Below are 18,576 nucleotides of genomic sequence, written 5' to 3'. Positions count from 1 at the left end.
GTTGTATGGGAGCCCCACTTAAATCTTTATTTTATTCTGTTTTTAGTATTTGTTGTTACAGCAGCAACAGAAATACATCTGTGAAATTTTCAACTGTCTAGCTACCACGGTTCGTGAGATACAGCCTGGTGACAGACGGACGGACGGACGGACGGACAGACCATAGCAATAAACCAATAATAATACAACAACAAACAATCGGAAAACAAAAACTCACAACAATACAATAACAAACCTACCAATCAATCAAACAAAAATAATATTCCCCAACCCGGCTGGTCCCCGTGGGGAATTAGACCAATACCCTCCAAGCAAAAGTAAATCTAAGAACCAAATAAAAATATGAAGAATAATTAACAATCAACAAAAACTTGGAGGAGGCCTCTACTCGAAAAGGGACCACAAATTAAAAGAATAATCTTTAAGTAATTTGTAAGAAAATGTAAAATATTTGTGGAAATAAAAGACTATATAAAAAAAAAACATTAGTTATTATACTTGTACTTTGTAATTACGAGTCATGGTGAACGGAACTTGCTTGAATTACTCTAATTTATGTAGGTGTATAAAGTGTCATTCAATAGAACTTGCTAAAGAACTATGTAAACAAAAGTTACTAGTAATTTGACATTCAGTGTCAATTTTAGTATGGCGGTTTGTTTACATAGTTAGCAAGTTCTATTGAATGACACTTTACGGGAGTTAGGTTTAGTTAAAATTTTGCTGAGTATTTTGACGAATACAAAGACTTAAATCTGCATTATTTTTTTTATTAAGTACCGTAAAATGGGGTGAGTAGGGTCAAAACTGAAATTCAAACCTCGATAACATTTTATTTTTACATATGAAAACTGAATGGTGTATATAATAAGTGTTCTGGACGTTTGTATTTTAGTTTTTATTTTATTTTGGGTAGTTCCATTTCATAACTTTAGTTAACGATAAAGAGGAAAACCCACCTCACCCCGTAGTGCCTCGTATTTGTTGGATCGATTTTTTTTATTATGCGTATTACTATAGCTCCATTTTAAATTGGAATACATTATTTTTGTAGCAGTAGCCTTAAAATCCCTTCTCACCCCCCTCTCAAACCTTCTCTCCCCATTCATAACCCACCTCTCCCCGCGAAACCTACTCACTTACCCCGTTTTACGGTAATAAAATGTATTTCGGCTAAAGATTTAAGTGTAGGTAGGGACTATATGTATTTTTGCATTATATGCATTTCTATATTCTACATCTTTAGGCTTCTGATTTAGTAATTACTAGGACCAAGAGTCGAGTATGTATATTAGAATTATTTGCCAAAAACAATACCAACATAACTCAGGAAGTAATCTGTTTTCGATTAACATTCACCACTTAAGTATTGTAACGAAATGTAGCAGTGACCTGCTTTTGTGCAAAGAGTTAAATACTTATATTAGGCGGCGGCGGCGGTGGGGTTGCGTGGCGCTCCGCCCGCCCAGGTAGCGTCCGAGCGGGCAGTCTGCACCTCGCGGGCCAGTCGGAGCCGCGCGCCCTCCGCGCTCGCTCGCGGCCCGCACCACCACACATGGCCCGCACGCCGGTCTAACCTCTCCTCTGTTATGGACAAGCGCGGCGCCAGCGGCCGGGACATCCCGAGCATCCTCAAGAAGCCCAAGGGCCGCCGCAAGGGGGACCTACTCGACAAAAGCACTAAGATCAAGCGGGAGAAGGTGGAGGGCCCGAAGGGCGAGGATGTGAGCGCTCCCCTGCCGCAGGGCTGCACGCCTCTCATGTACGCCTGCCAGCAGGCCGACTACAAGGCAGTCGTCGACGCTATCAACAAAGACGTGAGTCCGGCACGATAGAAACAATAACATCATCACAACATAAAGCTTTTAGCATAATTTCGTGATTAGCACGATAAAAGTTGCCTGAAAGCCTCACTTAAATCATTAACAGTAGTGTTATGGAAGGTGTGGGAATATGAAATGAGAAAAGCTTGAGTTTGTGCGGCGTGGCAGACACGCGATGCTCGCGAGTCGTCTCCGCCTGCCGACACATGCACCGCTGCTACCATATTCAAAAATCATTTAGTCCCGACTTTGTTTTAATTTCTGGTATAACTTGACCTGAGAATCCGCAAGAACTATTCTTTATCGGAGATCGCATATATATTGGTGCACCAAGGCGAGGTGCTCTGTAAACCAGCATTACAGGGCTTGCAATGTGATGTTCAGTCAATATTTACACACTTGTTTCGGTAACTACCGGAATAACGTCGAGCTCACGTGGGGCTTGCAGCTACCTGCGAAAAATAAGGGGTGGGTTGTATTGTAACTTTACCTACATAATTATTCGTATTCACTGTTTCTCGTTAGTAAATCGTGACTCGTAGGTTCGTGATATGTTAAAAGTATGGACTAAGGAAACGCTACGGGGAAGGTGAAACAAACGTAGTGATTTAATGGTGATCTTTATGGTGACACAATATATTATTACAAGTATGGAGTCCCTTTCTAAACGTTGACAAAATGTTTCATATACTTTAAATCCCGCCAAAAATACACAACATACGCGAAGCCTACGGCCCTGAAAAGTTTCAAACAACTATATCACATATCAGATAATTTAATAGCCATGGAAAGGTTAGGCAAGGAAATGCACCGACGGCGGTAGCACGGTAACGTGGCCGCGGTCCAATCAATAGGAGGCATCGGCTACACAATGGCAGGGGAACTATTGTCTATGAGGCCGAATCACGAATAATTTATTACGTATATTATACGATTTTGCCACGTCAACTTGTTTACATTTTCAGTTTAGTAGCTTTAAAGCGCGGGCACTTTCATTAGACAGGTAGAGCACTTGTTAAGGAATATTTTAAAACTAGAGAAACCTAGATACCTACATCTTGTAGTACATGACTTAGTACTTAGAATCCATCTTAAACACTAAATTCTACATACTTATGATATGACTGACCAAGGGCACTGATGTGTCATGCATGATCAGTATGATCACGTTGAAGTCTTACATCGTAGAGCCCTCGATTCGACCCTCCTAGGTGACCAACACTACTTAAGGTCAGTCAGGATAAGTGCCTAGATTTTATTTTAAGGCCCCAGTACACAATGGGCCATCGCCGGCCACTCCAAGGGACGCAGCCATGCGGTAGAATGAGATAGCAATATCACTTGCTCCCTCTAACGCATAAATGCGTCCCTTGGAGTGGCCGGCGATGGCCCATTGTGTACTGGGGCCTTTACAACTCGATGTCGGGACGTGTCTGTTCTTAGTAATGGTATTTTATTCTATTTTACGCCGACGTAAAGCATGATGCTCTAAGCAAGTAACAAACACCTTAATCATTCTAGTAATATTTTAGGTTCCTGCATATCAACCTAGACGTGACAGGGGTAGAATAGGGATGATGACACATGTTGAATTTTATAACAAAATCTAGTATAAATAGATAGCAAACGAGCAATTTATCACAATAATGTGGATATTATAATAAAATATAGAAAAATTACAAAAATACAGGACCTGAAAGTTTCAAAATTTAAGTTTGTTTTTAACTTCCAAAAAGGATAAAAGTAAGGGTACCATTCGATTCCTTACGTTTCATCCAAAAAATATTGTATAGCAACTATATACATAAACGCAATATTTCACCGACAAAAACGCAATTTTCTTGTTTTGTCCATACTACAAGATGGGCTTCCAGAGACCTTGACGTCACGTTCCCTTATCGTTTTGTTTAGGGCGTTTCGCGAGTGAAATGCGACTGTCGGCCTTCGACAATTTCTGACTTTTGTGTTACTTTAATGCAATGGGTCCCATATACACATTTGATCCTAAAAACAAACCCGATCGATTGATACCATTAAATGTAAATTAGTCATGTAGCCTATGCTCTAAGTCGGTGGATTGGCATGGCAATAACACCTTTCTTTTGTTTAGGTAGTTTTTGCGTTCGGTGTCTTTCCTCTGCCAAGGTGATTTCTGTCACTTTTCTGTTTGATAACAATAATACTTGTACTTATAAAGCTGCATTTGATGTTGATATGTTTAGGCCGCATCAGTCCGCGTCCGTGACCGCGGGCTCCGCTGCGCGCTGCACTACTGCGCGTCGAGCGGCGCGGGCGCGAGCCAGGCGGCACGCGCCGCGTGCGCCGACCGAGTGCTCATGGCTCAACCAGCCCTGGCTGACGCAAGGGACGCCGACGGCCTGACGCCGCTGCATCTGGCGGTGGTGCACGGGAATGTGCCGCTCGTGCAGACGTTGCTGGCGGCCGGCGCTGATGTCAATGCGAGGGATGATGAGCATCACACCGTCGTTCATTGGGCTACTGGTGAGGAAATTTAGACTTTTTTGTTGGCGAGATATGCGCTTGATTTTTTACTCGTAAAATTCTGGTTCTACCAGTAGAACTAGTGGGAATAAGCCACTTCTGCGCTCCAGCAAATGTGCACGTCGTAACGGCTTGTTTGTTGTGCAACTTGTGCATATTTTTGCTTATGAGTCCACTATTGGTATGCTTATGAGTCCACTAAATCTAACATTTATGATACCAAAACCAAATCAATATGTCTGCACTCAGTGGTGCCCACAATGCGTAAAACGTAAATTTTAGGAACTTACCATGCCTAAGACCTACTTTGACTAGGAATAATACCTGCTAACAAAACTTCAACTTGGATGCCAAGAAATAGCACATAATTCCCTCCATTGTCAGTAAGAATGTGTTCAACTTTTGCCCTGAAATATGTGGCTCCTACATTACCTCCAACCATATACATAGTATTGCGATCTACCTCACCACGTATAACAACTGCAACCGCCATTGAAAACCCAGTTAGAATTTGGAATGTATTGCACTAGAACACGGTTAACCATGGAATGAGTTTTCCAATGGTTGTTATGCATGGCTATAGAGTTAAGTACAGCGATATCGTCTGAGTGAGTCGTTATCTGGCCGGTGTCACTCGGTGGTGCGCGGCTCGCTATCTTCGCTAGTACTGCGAGCTTGCACGCGACCAATTAGTTACGTTCGCAACCCGCTTGGTTGCATATGCGTCAATCACAGTTGTTGATTGTGCTTTCAATTCACTTGAGTTCGGTACGGTTGTCTTCACGCTTTATATACCTATCAGACTATTTAATTGATACCTTCGATTTTTGGCATATAATTAGTACTTACTTACCTCTAGTACGGTTTGCAATGTTTTCCACTCTGCTCTTGCCTTCATTTTCTTCGTAAAACGACTATAAAGACTATATCACTACACCTTATAAAACAAAGTCCCCTGCCGCGTCTGTCTGTTTGTGTGTTTGTATGTTCGCGATAAACTCAAAAACTACTGAACGGATTTTCATGCGGTTTTCACCTATCGATACAGCGATTCTTGAGAAAGGTTTGTGTATAATTTGATCATTCTAATTTATAACTCACCTAATAGTCTAAGATCCCACATATATGGTCGACTTTCACCGATATGTCTGACGGATTAAACATACATATTATGAAAGAAAATATGTCCCTGAACATAAATAAATAGGGTTGCCTAAAGAAATAGGGTCAAGGCTATTTTTAATTAATTCTTGAAAAAAAAAATTTTTTCTTGAAATTTCACCGATCTGTCTGACAAACGAAATAAGTTCCAATGGAAAGTATACAACTTGTACAACATAAATCAACTAGGTTACTTATCTTTTTCCGGTCACTATTATGTGGTTGCCGTGTGAATTGCACTCATCTGTCTGACGCTTGAATTATACATCAAAATGATGGTAATTTTATTGCGAATACAGTGGCATAGGGTCGCTTGCGAAAATCCGGTCACAAATAAGGGTTGCCAGGCTTTTAAATAAAATAAGAAGGGAATACTTTTAACGATAACTCATAAACGGCTTAACTTATCAAGTTTGTTTTAATTTTGTTTGAATCAATTTTAAGCACTATTTTTATGATTTTTTTGGATCGATTTTTCAAAAGTTAGAAGGAATAACCGTTTTTTGTTCTTTCTAAATTATTATTTCCGAAATGAGTCACTTTATCAAAAAATATTGTTTGCAGACCCCAATTTATTTTTAAAGACCTTTATTTTTAAAGAAAGATTCCGAAAATATTCACTTTATCAAAAAAATATTTTTCTAAAACACCTATTAATTTTAAAAGACCTATCCAACTATATCCCACATCATATGGTTGAAACGAAAAAAATAATGCTCACATACATTTTGTTTCGTTAGAAGAGATTATTTTCGAAAATGTTCACTTTATCAAAAAATGTGTGAGGTGTCGTTGGATAGGTCTTTAAAAATAAATAGGGGTCTGCAAACAAATTTTTTTGATAAAGTGAATCATTTCGGAAATAATAATTTAGAAAGAACAAAAACCAGTTATTCCTTCGAACTTTTGAAAAGTAAACTAAAATATGCCACTGTATTCGCAATAAAATTACCATCATTTTGACAGATGAGTGCAATTATCGATAAAAACTCACCTGTTTAAACACGGCAACCACATAATGGTGACCGGAAAAAGATAGGCAACCTAGTTGATTAATGTTGTACAAGTTGTATACTTTCCATTGGGACTTATTTCGTTTGTCAGACAGATCGGTGAAATTTGAAGATTTTTTTTTTTCAAAAATTTATTAAAAATAGCCTTGACCATATTTCTTTAGGCAACCCTATTTATTTATGTTCAGAAACATATTTTCTTTCATAATATGTAAGTTTCACCCGTCAGACATATCGGTGAAGGTCGACCATATATGCGGGATCTCCTACTATAACAATATTTTATTCAGCCATAAGTGCTTACGTCAAGTGCCTAACCTTACATACAACAAGGGACACTATCCATCCTGTCTTGGTATCGATATGAACGTTGTCGGTAGTTTTCGTGTGGTGTTCGCTCAAGTCATTAGTTCACGCGGAACAATCGATAGTTTAGAAGCGGTTACCCGGTGCGGTGACCGTTCTCTGCCGTGAACTATTGATTGGAGAAAAAACTTTATTAGTCTGATATTTTTACACGGAATAAGAAAATTCGGACTTTAGAGAGAGAGAGAGTAGGTCACTCAATGTTGTTGTGTTGTCTATTTGACAAAAACTAAACCTTGTACAATAGGTACCTAATAGGTACATAGTTATAACTAGTGTACTTGGTTATTAAATACCTATAAGTGCGACTGTTTTTTTTACTCGCCCAGTAAATACTTAAAACCCCGGAAATGTATAATTATTTTAATTGAAATGTTTACAGCCTATTACGAACTTTTGATTAGGAATAAATAAATCGTGATTTGCAAGATTTCAGTTTAGTCAAGACAAGTGCAAAAGAAACCGAGGACAATATATTTATTACATCCCATGTGGGTGACATGACATGAGAGAAGCCACCCGATTGTTTACCTGGCACCTGGCACACGATTTATGTTCGGATTTAGATATAAGACACGATACGGGTCTAAATAAATAATTGCAGCATTTTCCAGGCTATTTACACCCTGGCTGGCATAATACTTTCCGGCTTCTTGCCCTAGACTATGGTAATATGTCTGTGCAGTTTAAGGTCATTTCCGATGCAGGCTTCTCAGCGGATGTCCGACGGTACTGCTGACCTTTCTCTTCCTTCCACTTGCAACTGACTTTGGCCTTAGTCTAATTTTAGTCTAGATATCAGAACAGCATAATGTATTTTTTTTACTTGTTCCTAGGTGTAACGATGTCAGCCTTTGTGAAATCTTTGAGCGTGTATTTATGTAAAGTTAGGCAGATTACGGTGATGTGGCGTCTGGCACCACTGTAGATTAAACGAATAACCGTGACAAACTAGAAAAGTTTTCTGGGGTTTTACTCTACCTTTGTTACCTGTGGTACTTAACTGCTACCTGTACCTGACCTGCCGTACCAACAAGTTTAATTCATAATTAAAAGTATTGGTTCTATTTGACTGTACGTTACAGTCGGAAAGTTTCCTATTAGTTCGATGGATAACGATTAAGTTTATGCGGCACTGTTGACCAAGCAGCTTATAACTATAACCTCGCGGGCACTAAAAATGAAATAGCACTCGAAACTGTTAGGCATGAAACAGCCGACTTGATTTGCACGACTGCTCTGACCTAAAACCATAAAACCAGGTATAACAAAGTAATGAGTAATGTTCTTATCGTGGCCATCTTGGTCCATTATTTAGGGGGAGAGACACCCCCCTAGTCCGGCGGATCGACCGACGGCAAGGCCGTGCCCTTGACTGCCCCCATAGGCTACCTAGGACTGTTATTCAGGGAATTGTTGATTGAAAAGGCCGCGTCAGCTTGATGAGTCAATGGTTTATGCAATCGGGGTTTACCAGGGTTAACGCGTGGTGATAAGGCGAAGAATATTTTACGAAGTGCTTAAGTCAATATTTAAATGTTTGCTGGTAATCCATAAGGATTGGGTATGACAGAATGTTATCATGTAATACCTAAAGGTAGTTAATGAGCTAGTTCGATTAGAACCTACTCGAGTTACTTTTTGATGTTACCGATATGTATACTGCCCCACCACGTATAACATAATCCTTTGTATATTATAACCAGGCCTCGGAGTTTTTTTAGCACGGTAAGACTAAGGAGAGCTATGGAGTCTTTGTTAACATTAAAATTAAGTTCATACTCATACTCATCCTCATTAATTAAGTACAAGTAAATTATGTACAGCTCTAGACCTAATAAATATCAGCGATCATCACAATAACGAAATACGTAACTATATATTCATGACATAATGTGACATCTGATTTACTCATACACATATTTAGGTAAAGAGGTTTAATCATAAGTGGCCTATCACTTAAAAAAGTACTTAAGACATGCAACCTATGATTATAAACATTGGTAATACGTATTCGACATATTAAAACGATATTCCATAGATATTAAAACTGTTTATTATTCATTAAGGTTGATATAGAGCTACAATATTTTAGAATAGTTATGCGTTACTCTTCCTTACGTCTACAAAACAGTTCGTTCACACATAATGGGCAGTATAAACGTCGTAAGTCGCATTCATGGGCATCATTTTCAAGACACCAATATCAATATCTTAACAGTAATTATAGTATGTAGGTACGTTAAGTACTTAAATAAAATATTGGAGCGATGACACTGCAATATGGGTAATATAATAATATTAACATACACATATACATATTATATTATTGGGCATCATTTTCAAGACACCAATATCCTTATCTTAACAGTAATTATAGTATGTAGGTACGTTAAGTACTTAAATAAAATATTGGAGCGATGACACTGCAATATGGGTAATATAATAATATTAACATACACATATACATATTATTACTTTTTTATAATATAACATTTAATTAAATATATGTAAACAGAATTAATTACATATAAGTAGTCTAAGTATTTATAAAACGATTCGGACGAACTTAATTAATGAGGATGAGTATGAGTATGAATTTAATTTTAATGTTAACAAAGACTCCATAGCTCTCCTTAGTCTTACCGTGCTAAAAAAACTCCGAGGCCTGATTATAACATGAATGTGTGCAAAAATAACACTACCTAAAACTAGGTATGCAATTAGATGAGTCTCCTTATGAGGCGGTACGTGGGCAGAATACTCGTATAAGGATCAATTTTACACTACCACAGCTATGAAGAAACGAGTGATAGAAAACATTGACATTTGACCAACGAAACGGTATGAATCCTCCAATTTTTCTTCACGTATTTATCTGCGATTGGTCTCTCAGCATTCCCCATCCACATATTAACTATATATAGAAAAACACCCTGCATATTGAACATCTTTTTACAATTGTTTGCTATTTGTGCAGTGTGCGGGGAAGTAGGCGCACTGCGCGCTGTTCTCGCGGGCGGCGCGGACGCTGCCACTCCTGACCAACACGGTGGTTATCCACTGCATTACGCGGCGCAGATGTGCGGCGCCCCTGCAGCCACTGATCATCAGGTATAATTTAAAAATACCTGATAATCAGGTTGATTAATCACCATAGCGGCCAAGGTACTTTCAATAATTTGGGAAGTTGTGAAGAGAAATGATTGGAGACCGTTTTGACCAGCCAACCCCATTGGACACGAATGATCCAAATGTTCTCATCGCAGACTAGATATTTAAAAAAAATGGTATAGGTACGGGTCTACACTTCTTTATGAGTTATAAATGTTAGGGAATAAGTAAAATTGCTAGAACACAGTGTAAGATAACGTAACGTAACGTAACGGAATTACGCAATTGTCAAGGCCAAAAGTCACGGTCAGTGGAACCGTCATTATTATAATAGTGCGTGTTTGCTGTATAACTTTTATGACTTAGTAATTGCGTTCTTTTTTGACTACAGTAGAGTACCTATAATATATCTAGGTACTCGTAGTAGTCGTAGTTACATGAGGCCTATCTATAGGCTTGCTGGACTCTAGCTGAGCTTTTCTTGCTCCAAACAAGACCGAATAAGTATATAAAGTGAGATGGATAGCGGCTCAAACAATCGTTTTCATTAAAATAGAATAGAATAGAACGTCAAATTCGTTATAAACTCTTCAATGTTATCTTAAAAACTCCGTCCAATTTTCACAGAGCCGAGGTGCGGCACTGGAGGTGCTCCGAGCGCTAGTAAAGGAAGGTGGCGCAAGAGTGGACGTCCGCGATGCAGACGGCCGCACGCCGCTGCTCTGGGCCGCATCCGCCGGTTCCGCTGCTGCCGTGCTCGCGCTGCACCAGGCTGGTGCTAAAGTTGACGATGCCGACAGGTAACTTACTAAGACTAGTTAAAATACCCCAGAGTCGCCGAACACTGTACGATCTCACTATCAGCCAATGTCATCATCATTCTCTTGCCCATGTCCCATTTACTTGGGGTCGGCGCAGCATGTCTTCCTCTTCCATACCTCTCTGTCACCCGTCATCTCATCATTCACTTGCGTTCGTTTCATATCATCTCTCACACAGTCCATCCACCTTTTCCTCGGTTTTCCTCTCCTTGTACTTCCCTCCACATTCATTCGTAATACCTTTCTCGTCACATGACTTTCATCCCTCCGCATCACATGTCCGTACCAGGCTAGGCGGTTTGCCCTTACTTTTTCTGTTATGGGTGCAACTTTCAGGCTTCCTCTTATATACTCATTCCTTATCCTATCCATTCTTGTCACGCCACACATCCACCTTAACATTCTCATCTCCGCTACATGCAATCTCTTTTCATCCGTCACCTTTAGGGGCCAACACTCTGATCCATACATGACGACAGGTCTTATGACTGATTTATAAATTTTACCCTTCAACCGAAGAGGCATTCGGGCATCGCAAATGGTTCCCGTGACCTGTCGCCATTTCATCCATCCAGTGCTAATCCGGTTTTTTACGTCACGATCGATATTGCCATCGCACTGTACTAGCGAACCGAGGTACTTGAAGTCGGAGCAAACCGGCAATGTAACGCCGTCGAGTTTTATGGCAGCAAAACTGGAGAGACCGCCAAAATCACAGAACATGTGTTCTGTTTTAGATCTGCTGATCTTCAGGCCAACATTCTCCAATTTTTGCCGCCACTTCTCAAGTCTGTTCTGCACCTCGAGTTCGTTTTCACCTACAAGCACAATGTCATCGGCAAACAGCATACACCAGGGTGCCTCCTCCTGTATTTCCGACGATAGAGCGTCCATAACAAGCAGGAAGAGGTAAGGACTTAAAGCCGATCCCTGGTGCAAGCCTACCGTGACACTGAACTTGTCGGTAGTGCCAGCAGCTGACCGGACGCGTGTACAACATCGGTTGTACATTGACCGGATTAGCTCCACATACTTCCCAGGCACGCATTTCTCTTTCAGAGCCCACCACAAAACCTCTCGGGGTACTCGGTCGTATGCTTTTTCGAGGTCAACAAACACCATATGCAGGTTCTTTTTGGCATGTCTGTATTTTTCGCACAGATGGCGAAGTGCAAAAATGGCGTCTGTTGTTCCTCTCCCCGGCATAAACCCGAACTGGTTTTGTGTTATATCACTCTCATCTCTCAGGCGTCTCTCTATCACTTTTTCCCATACTTTCATGCTATGTGACATGAGCTTTATTCCTCTATAGTTGTTGCATTCCTGTACATCCCCTTTGTTTTTAAAAATGGGCACCAGCAGACTGTCGCACCATTCGTCGGGGATGGTTTCTTCATGCAACAACTTATTGAAGAATAAAGTCAACCACTTACATCCATCCTCACGCAGTAACTTCCATACCTCTCCTGGTATACCATCTGGTCCTACAGATTTTCCATTTTTCATACTTCTCACAGACGTTCTTACTTCATCCATACACATTTCTTTCACTGCACCCATATTTATCGGCCTGTGCTGTAGCACCCTGTTCCATTCATTTTCCTCATTCATCAACCTTTCGAAGTAGACTTTCCAACGTTCTTTTATCGATTCATCTTTCGTCATCACCTTACCTGCATCATCTTTCACACATTTTATATGAGACATATCCCGGGAACTTCTTTCTCTCGCCTTGGCTAGGCGGTACAGCTGCTTTTCGCCTTTAGGGCCATCCAAAGACTCGTACAAATTGTCCTGTGCTGCTGCTCTGGCTATAGCAACTGCACGCTTTGCTTTCTTCTTGCATTCTTTATATTCTGTCCTCTTTATTTCTTTCTCAATATCCTGTCCAGTTTCAACACTTTGCCATTCTTTAAATGCCTGCTTCTTTTTCTTTAATACTTCCTGCACCTCCTCATTCCACCACCACGTTTCTCTATCTATCACACCTTTCCCTTTCGACTCTCCCAAGACGTCTTTTGCTACTACCCGTATATAATTTGCCATCTCGTTCCAACATTCGTTTGCATTCAATCCTTCCATTCCCTTCATTTCTATCATTTTATCTATCACACGTTCTTTAAATTTTATAGCACATTCATTCTTCTCTAACATATGCCATCTTATCTTTGCCGGGGGCCGTTCGGTTTTCATGCGGGACTGGACTTTAATGTTCACATCGATTACAAGCAGCCTGTGCTGTGAAGTAAGGTGTTCTCCTGGTATTATTTTAGTGTCTTTGATGCAGTTGATCTTATTTCGCTTCACAAGGAAATAATCAATCTGCGTGGTGTGATTGCCACTTTTGTAGGTTACCAGGTGTTCTTCCCTTTTTTGGAACCAGGTATTGGCGATTGCCATGTCCAAGGCAATAGCCGCTTGCAGCAATGCTTCACCCTGCGTATTACGTGTTCCGAAACCGAAACCCCCATGCACTCTCTCATACCCCACATTCATTCTTCCAACATGTCCATTAAAATCCCCTCCCACATATATCTCCTCATTTGCTGGTATAGTCATGGTCACTGCGTCAAAATCCTCCCAAAACTTCTCTTTCGTTACATCGTCACATCCACTCTGGGGGGCATACACACTTATTAAATTGAGTGTGACGTTTTCCAACATCACTTTCATAGCGATGATTCTATCGCTCTTCCTGTCAACATTTGTGATATTCTGTTTCAGATGAGGATCGAGTACTATACCAACACCATTACGTCTGCCATCACTCCCACAGTAGTAAAATTTATATCCTTCCCCAATCTCTCTAGCCCTCGCACCCTTCCACTTTGTTTCCTGCAAAAAAGCTACATTTATCCTTCGTCTTTTCATCACATCTGCTAGTTCCCTCCCCTTCCCAGTCATCGTCCCTATATTCCAGCTAGCATACCTCAATCTCACATACTTAGGTTCCCGAGCTCGCTTCTTACGTCGCCCCCGCCCGGGTTGGTGCGACAACCCTTGTCCATTTCCCACAGGAGCCGGGTGCTGCCCCTGCGCGTCGCCTGTGGGGTACGCCCTAGCTCTATCGCTCATCTCATTTAGTCCGCTATTCATTATGCTGCTAAAGGATTTGGCATTTAGTTTTTACAACCGGCCGCCTGCCTGACGTTAACCCTCCTTGGGAATCCCTAGTTGACTTCGGTGACTGTCATTTTACTCCTTTAGTCGCCTTCTACGACATCCATGGATATTAAGCACGGAGTGGGCTATTCTTAAGCCGGCAACCACACAGCACCATCAGCCAATGTCATGATGCTTTTAAATTAAGAATTATTTGTGAACAGGGACGGACTAACGGCACTACATTGCGCTGCAGCGCGCGGCCACACCGAAGCACTAGAAACGCTAGTCGGTCTTTGCGGCGCTCGAGTTGACGTAGCAGACTCGCACGGCTGCACCCCTCTCCATTACGCGGCCGCGCTAGGCCATGCCGATGCCACGGCGGCTTTACTGCAGCATGGTTCAGACGCTCATCGCCAGGACCGTCAGGGACGCAGTCCCGCACACACTGCGGCCGCTAAAGGACAGATTGAGACTGTCCGCATACTAGGTAATTACGAACGAAGACAATAGGTACCTCTATCCTAACATGTGCCTACCTGCGGCACTAAAACTGCTCGGATAAAAATCTTTCATCAACCACACAGCCCTTCAGTCTTATACGTAAGTGTTCACTCTTTAACTTTTCTCTAAATGTTTTAATTTTATTTCAGGAGCGAGAGGGACGAATTTATGGTTGCGAAACTCTAAAGGCGATTTACCATTGCACGAGGCAGTGGCTTCCGGCAGAAGGGAATTAGTGAAATGGCTCTTAGATGGACGGCCCTCCCAAGTCAATGCTACGAACCATGAAGGTCGTACTCCACTGCACATCGCAGCGGCCACTGACAACGCTGATCTATGTCGTCTCTTGTTGGATCGTGGCGCTGAAGTTAATCCCGTAGCGAGGTCCTCTAAGAACGAACCAATGACGCCTCTAGATTGTGCGACAACGCGCGGCCATAGATCCACTGCTAAATATTTGCAAATGCACGGCGGTCTCCCAGCATCGAAACTAGGAAATACAGAAATTGTCATTGATGGCGCCCCAATAACAGCTTTACCAACACGTAGGGTAACTAGCACAAAAATTGATGTACGAGATAGGATTAGGATAGAAAAAAGGGAAGTCGTTGAGCTTTCCAGTCCTATCCATAACAGAAGACAGGCAAGAAACAGAATGGATAGTGATAGCACTAATGGTTCATCAACTGATGACAAGAAATCGAGACGAAGGTCTGATAACAAATATATCAGTAGACATCAAGATAGACGGAAAAGATTAATCGAACCTCAAAAAAGTTTCAGCGATGGGTATGATACAGAATTAGAAGGACAGGCAAAGTACGAATCATATGGTCGACAACACGGAAAGGGTAGTAAAAAGAATAGGTCTAAAAGTGAACCCTCAAGGCGAAGTAGAAGTAACTCAAGATATCGAGGACGTCATCGATCTGCATCTCATAGTTCGTCTGGTACAGAAACATATCCAGAGAAAAAGAAAAGTAAACGGCATCGCAAGCGTGGAAGAAGGAGGTCAACATCATCATCAGAAAGTAGTAGTTCTGAATCGAGCGAAAGACGGAGTACAAAACGTAAAGGAAAGAAAACCTCAATACATATTGAGAACGACGATGAAAAACAGAGCGTTAACATTGTAAAATACAAAAACACCGATAATATACAACGGTCTGAAACAAAAGAAGATATCCCTGCGTCGACTTCGCCAGCTACTGAAATTACTGAAAAAAAGGAATCGGATAAAGAAGAAAAGCAACTAGTAAAAAGTAAGACTCTCAGTGAAACTGAGACTGACACCTTATCAGTAAAGACAAATATGATTGTTACAGAGGCACAAATACACATGGAACGCGAGTCAAACCAACATGGAAGTTCCGAAATTACAGTGACTGTTGATTCATCAAATAATGTGTCCATAGAAACAGCTAACCTCTCAGTAACACATAAAGATTTAAACGAGGAGGCTAAATTAGAGGCAGACGATGACGTAACACGTAGTGTAACTGAAGAAGCTAAGATAAATGATACGACTACAGGGCCACAGCCTTCAGAAGAAAATGCCGTAGAAAAGTTAAAAACTCCTGAGAGCCAATCAAAAGATGAAAGTGTACCTTCAAAGTCTGTTCAGGAAAATGAAAATACACAATCCATGGAAAAGTTGGGTTTAGAATCTCAAACGAGTGAGAAACAACCAAAATCACCAGAGGGTTATAAAGATCCCTCTCGGGATTCGGCTAAAGATGACAAGGAAAAGTCAAAAGAAACTTCACCAAGTTCCAGTTTAGAACGGACTAGGAAAAAATCTTTTCAAGTCTTGGCGGGCCCGGAAGAATTATTACTGCAAAGTAAAGACGCAGGAGAACTTGCCACTACGTTAGACATTAGTGCTGAAAGAAAAGATTCGCGGGACAAAAGTAGCTCGCCAACGGTGTCTTTTGCTAATAAAGACGAGGTTTTTGAAAGTAAGGACTCAGATAAACAGCCTGATCATCTAATGGGCGAGCAAGTGATTCATGGTGAAGTAGGACCAGGAAGTGGCAATGTGGATAAGAAATTAAGTAGTGAAAGTACTTTAGCGAGTGCTGATGAAAAACGAAAAGAATATTCTTCCACAACAGCAACAGGCAGCAGCAACGAAATTGCTCCAACTACAGATAAGGGTTTGATTACAGTAATTGACGATAAAACTGCGGCGGAAGATCGCGCTGTTCAACAAATTCTATTAGAGAATACTTCAGATGACATTAATTTACCTTTACCTGTTTCACCTAAACGAAAATCATCTAAGGACAGCCAAGGAAGCAGTAGAAAAAGCAGTATTTATGAAACCGAGAGTTATAAAGTACTATCCGACATTGCAAGTGTTACCGATGTTAGCACCGGTATTCTTAAAAAGCCTAGTAAAGTTGACGAAGGTTCCTTAGATGACGACAAAGAAATGGTTATCAAAGATTCATTTGGACGTGTCGCCAGTGTTAGTGATAACGAAATATACAGTCACTCTGAAGTTAACGGTCGTAGAAAACGTTTCCGTAAAAAGGGTAGAACAAAGAGTCGCATAACTATTAGGTCTAAAAGTGAGAATTCAGAGAGGGGGTACGAGTCCAGTGGACTAATGGATTCAGGGTTTGAGCCAAGTCCTAGAGCAGTTCAGCGCCGAATAATGAGTCCACGTCTTGCAGCTTATTATAGGCAGAGAAACGCAAGCGGAAGATATTCTGGTAAATCCGATAGTAGAATTCCTGTGCGAAAACCAGGAGATAAAAACGCAGTGGATATGAAATCTGTTACTCAACGCATTCAAACGAACATGAGACGGTGAGTAGAAGTCATGATGATAGTCTTAAAACTAAGTAGCAGTAACTGAAATAGATCACCCAGTTAGTTAGTCTCTCTATTAGCTCTAATTAATAGCATAGAAAAATATATTGATATTCTTTTGTTTTGCAGATATTATTGCGAGAGAAAGATCTTTCAACATTTACTGGAGCTGAAGCGTCTACAGATCCGAACCAGTAAAACCAACGAAGCAGTTCTCGTCAAGCGAGCCATCGACGAATACAACAAATCGAGCTTAGCAAGCGTGGGCATCGGCACCTACAGCAGCGTCAACTACTCATTCAGCAGCTTTGAAAAATTCCTATACGAAAGTCTTCGGAAATTACAGAAAAGTGGCAAAAGACACTTGGACAATCTGCCCGAGAGACCAATAGATTTTGACTACGGAGAGAGTGAACTGTACAAAATGAGTTCGATTCCTGATAATCCTTGCCTCTGCACGAGCAAGACGCATCGATGTTTTCATGCGGTTCACGCCTACACGGGCATACCATGCTCAGCGTATAGTAAGTATATATGTACCTACATAACATTCATCGCAAACACAAATACTCGTACCTAAATTAACATTAATTAATCAAACACTCCATTCGCGGCATATCCGTGCCAAATATAATTAATTACCTGTTTACTTAATGGTATCTGACTCATTTGTTATTTTCCTTATACTAAAAGCAACGTATGTTTTCAGTACCCTATAAGTGGAATCACCACACAATGCCCAAGCCAGCTACAGCTGATCCAAGTACGAAATCAAAAGGATTCCTGCCAAAAATAGCCTCAAAGTCGCCTTCGAGCTCATCAGGAAAGGCTCACGTCACTCTTGAGGTGTCTCACGGCTCCGAGCGGCAGCTGATCGCATTGCCGGCTGAGAAACTCGACAAAAACAAAAGATACTACGTCACATTCACCTTGAAAGGCTCAGAACCTCCATCAGATAACGACAACGGGTCACCTTCTTCCAACAAAGCTAAAGCAAGCGTACGAAGTGGCTAAGTGAAATTTCCGACGATTCATGATGATTCTCGATCCTTGTTCACTGCCATATAAAGATGTAGAAATATAAAAAAAAATATTGGCAAGTACCTAATTTTGCACCGTGTAGGTACCAAAGGTACACGTGGATATTATTCGCTATTTTGTTGAAAATTGCAATTGTAATTTTGATTGACTGATTGTTGCCGTCCAGTAGGATAATGTGAAAACATTAAAAAGAAAATTAACATCTATTTTTCTAATAGTATTAAACAGAAATATTCAATATTAGATAAATTATTTATATCGATTTGAGTATAAGTACCTACATACATCCCCGTTCATAGTATAATCTAAATA

The 18,576-nt window shown here is 40.8% G+C and overlaps 1 protein-coding gene across 1 annotated transcript; it reads left to right on the top strand.

The window, feature by feature from the left end:
• Nucleotides 1-1,378: 1,378 nt before the first annotated feature.
• Nucleotides 1,379-18,255, top strand: LOC134656064 (protein phosphatase 1 regulatory subunit 12A). Its single transcript, XM_063511582.1, has 8 exons — nt 1,379-1,817; nt 4,046-4,325; nt 9,846-9,979; nt 10,607-10,779; nt 14,127-14,392; nt 14,556-17,220; nt 17,353-17,747; nt 17,933-18,255. The coding sequence occupies exons 1-8, from the start codon at nt 1,590-1,592 to the stop codon at nt 18,235-18,237; spliced, it is 4,446 nt and encodes a 1,481-aa protein (XP_063367652.1). The 5' UTR covers nt 1,379-1,589; the 3' UTR covers nt 18,238-18,255.
• The last annotated feature ends 321 nt before the right edge of the window (nt 18,256-18,576 follow it).

Source organism: Cydia amplana, chromosome 17, assembly GCF_948474715.1.
Source record: "Cydia amplana chromosome 17, ilCydAmpl1.1, whole genome shotgun sequence".
NCBI lineage: Eukaryota > Metazoa > Arthropoda > Insecta > Lepidoptera > Tortricidae > Cydia > Cydia amplana.
The sequence above is the reverse complement of the archived record's forward strand: the minus strand, read 5'-3'. Positions and strand labels throughout refer to the sequence as shown.

Bases quoted from the DNA above. Each gene is read 5' to 3' on its own strand.
- LOC134656064 (XM_063511582.1), top strand. From the start codon at position 1,590: ATGGACAAGCGCGGCGCCAGCGGCCGGGACATCCCGAGCATCCTCAAG. The intron at 1,818-4,045 runs GTGAGTCCGGCA...TGATATGTTTAG, and splicing joins TCGACGCTATCAACAAAGAC to GCCGCATCAGTCCGCGTCCG. The intron at 14,393-14,555 runs GTAATTACGAAC...ATTTTATTTCAG, and splicing joins TGAGACTGTCCGCATACTAG to GAGCGAGAGGGACGAATTTA.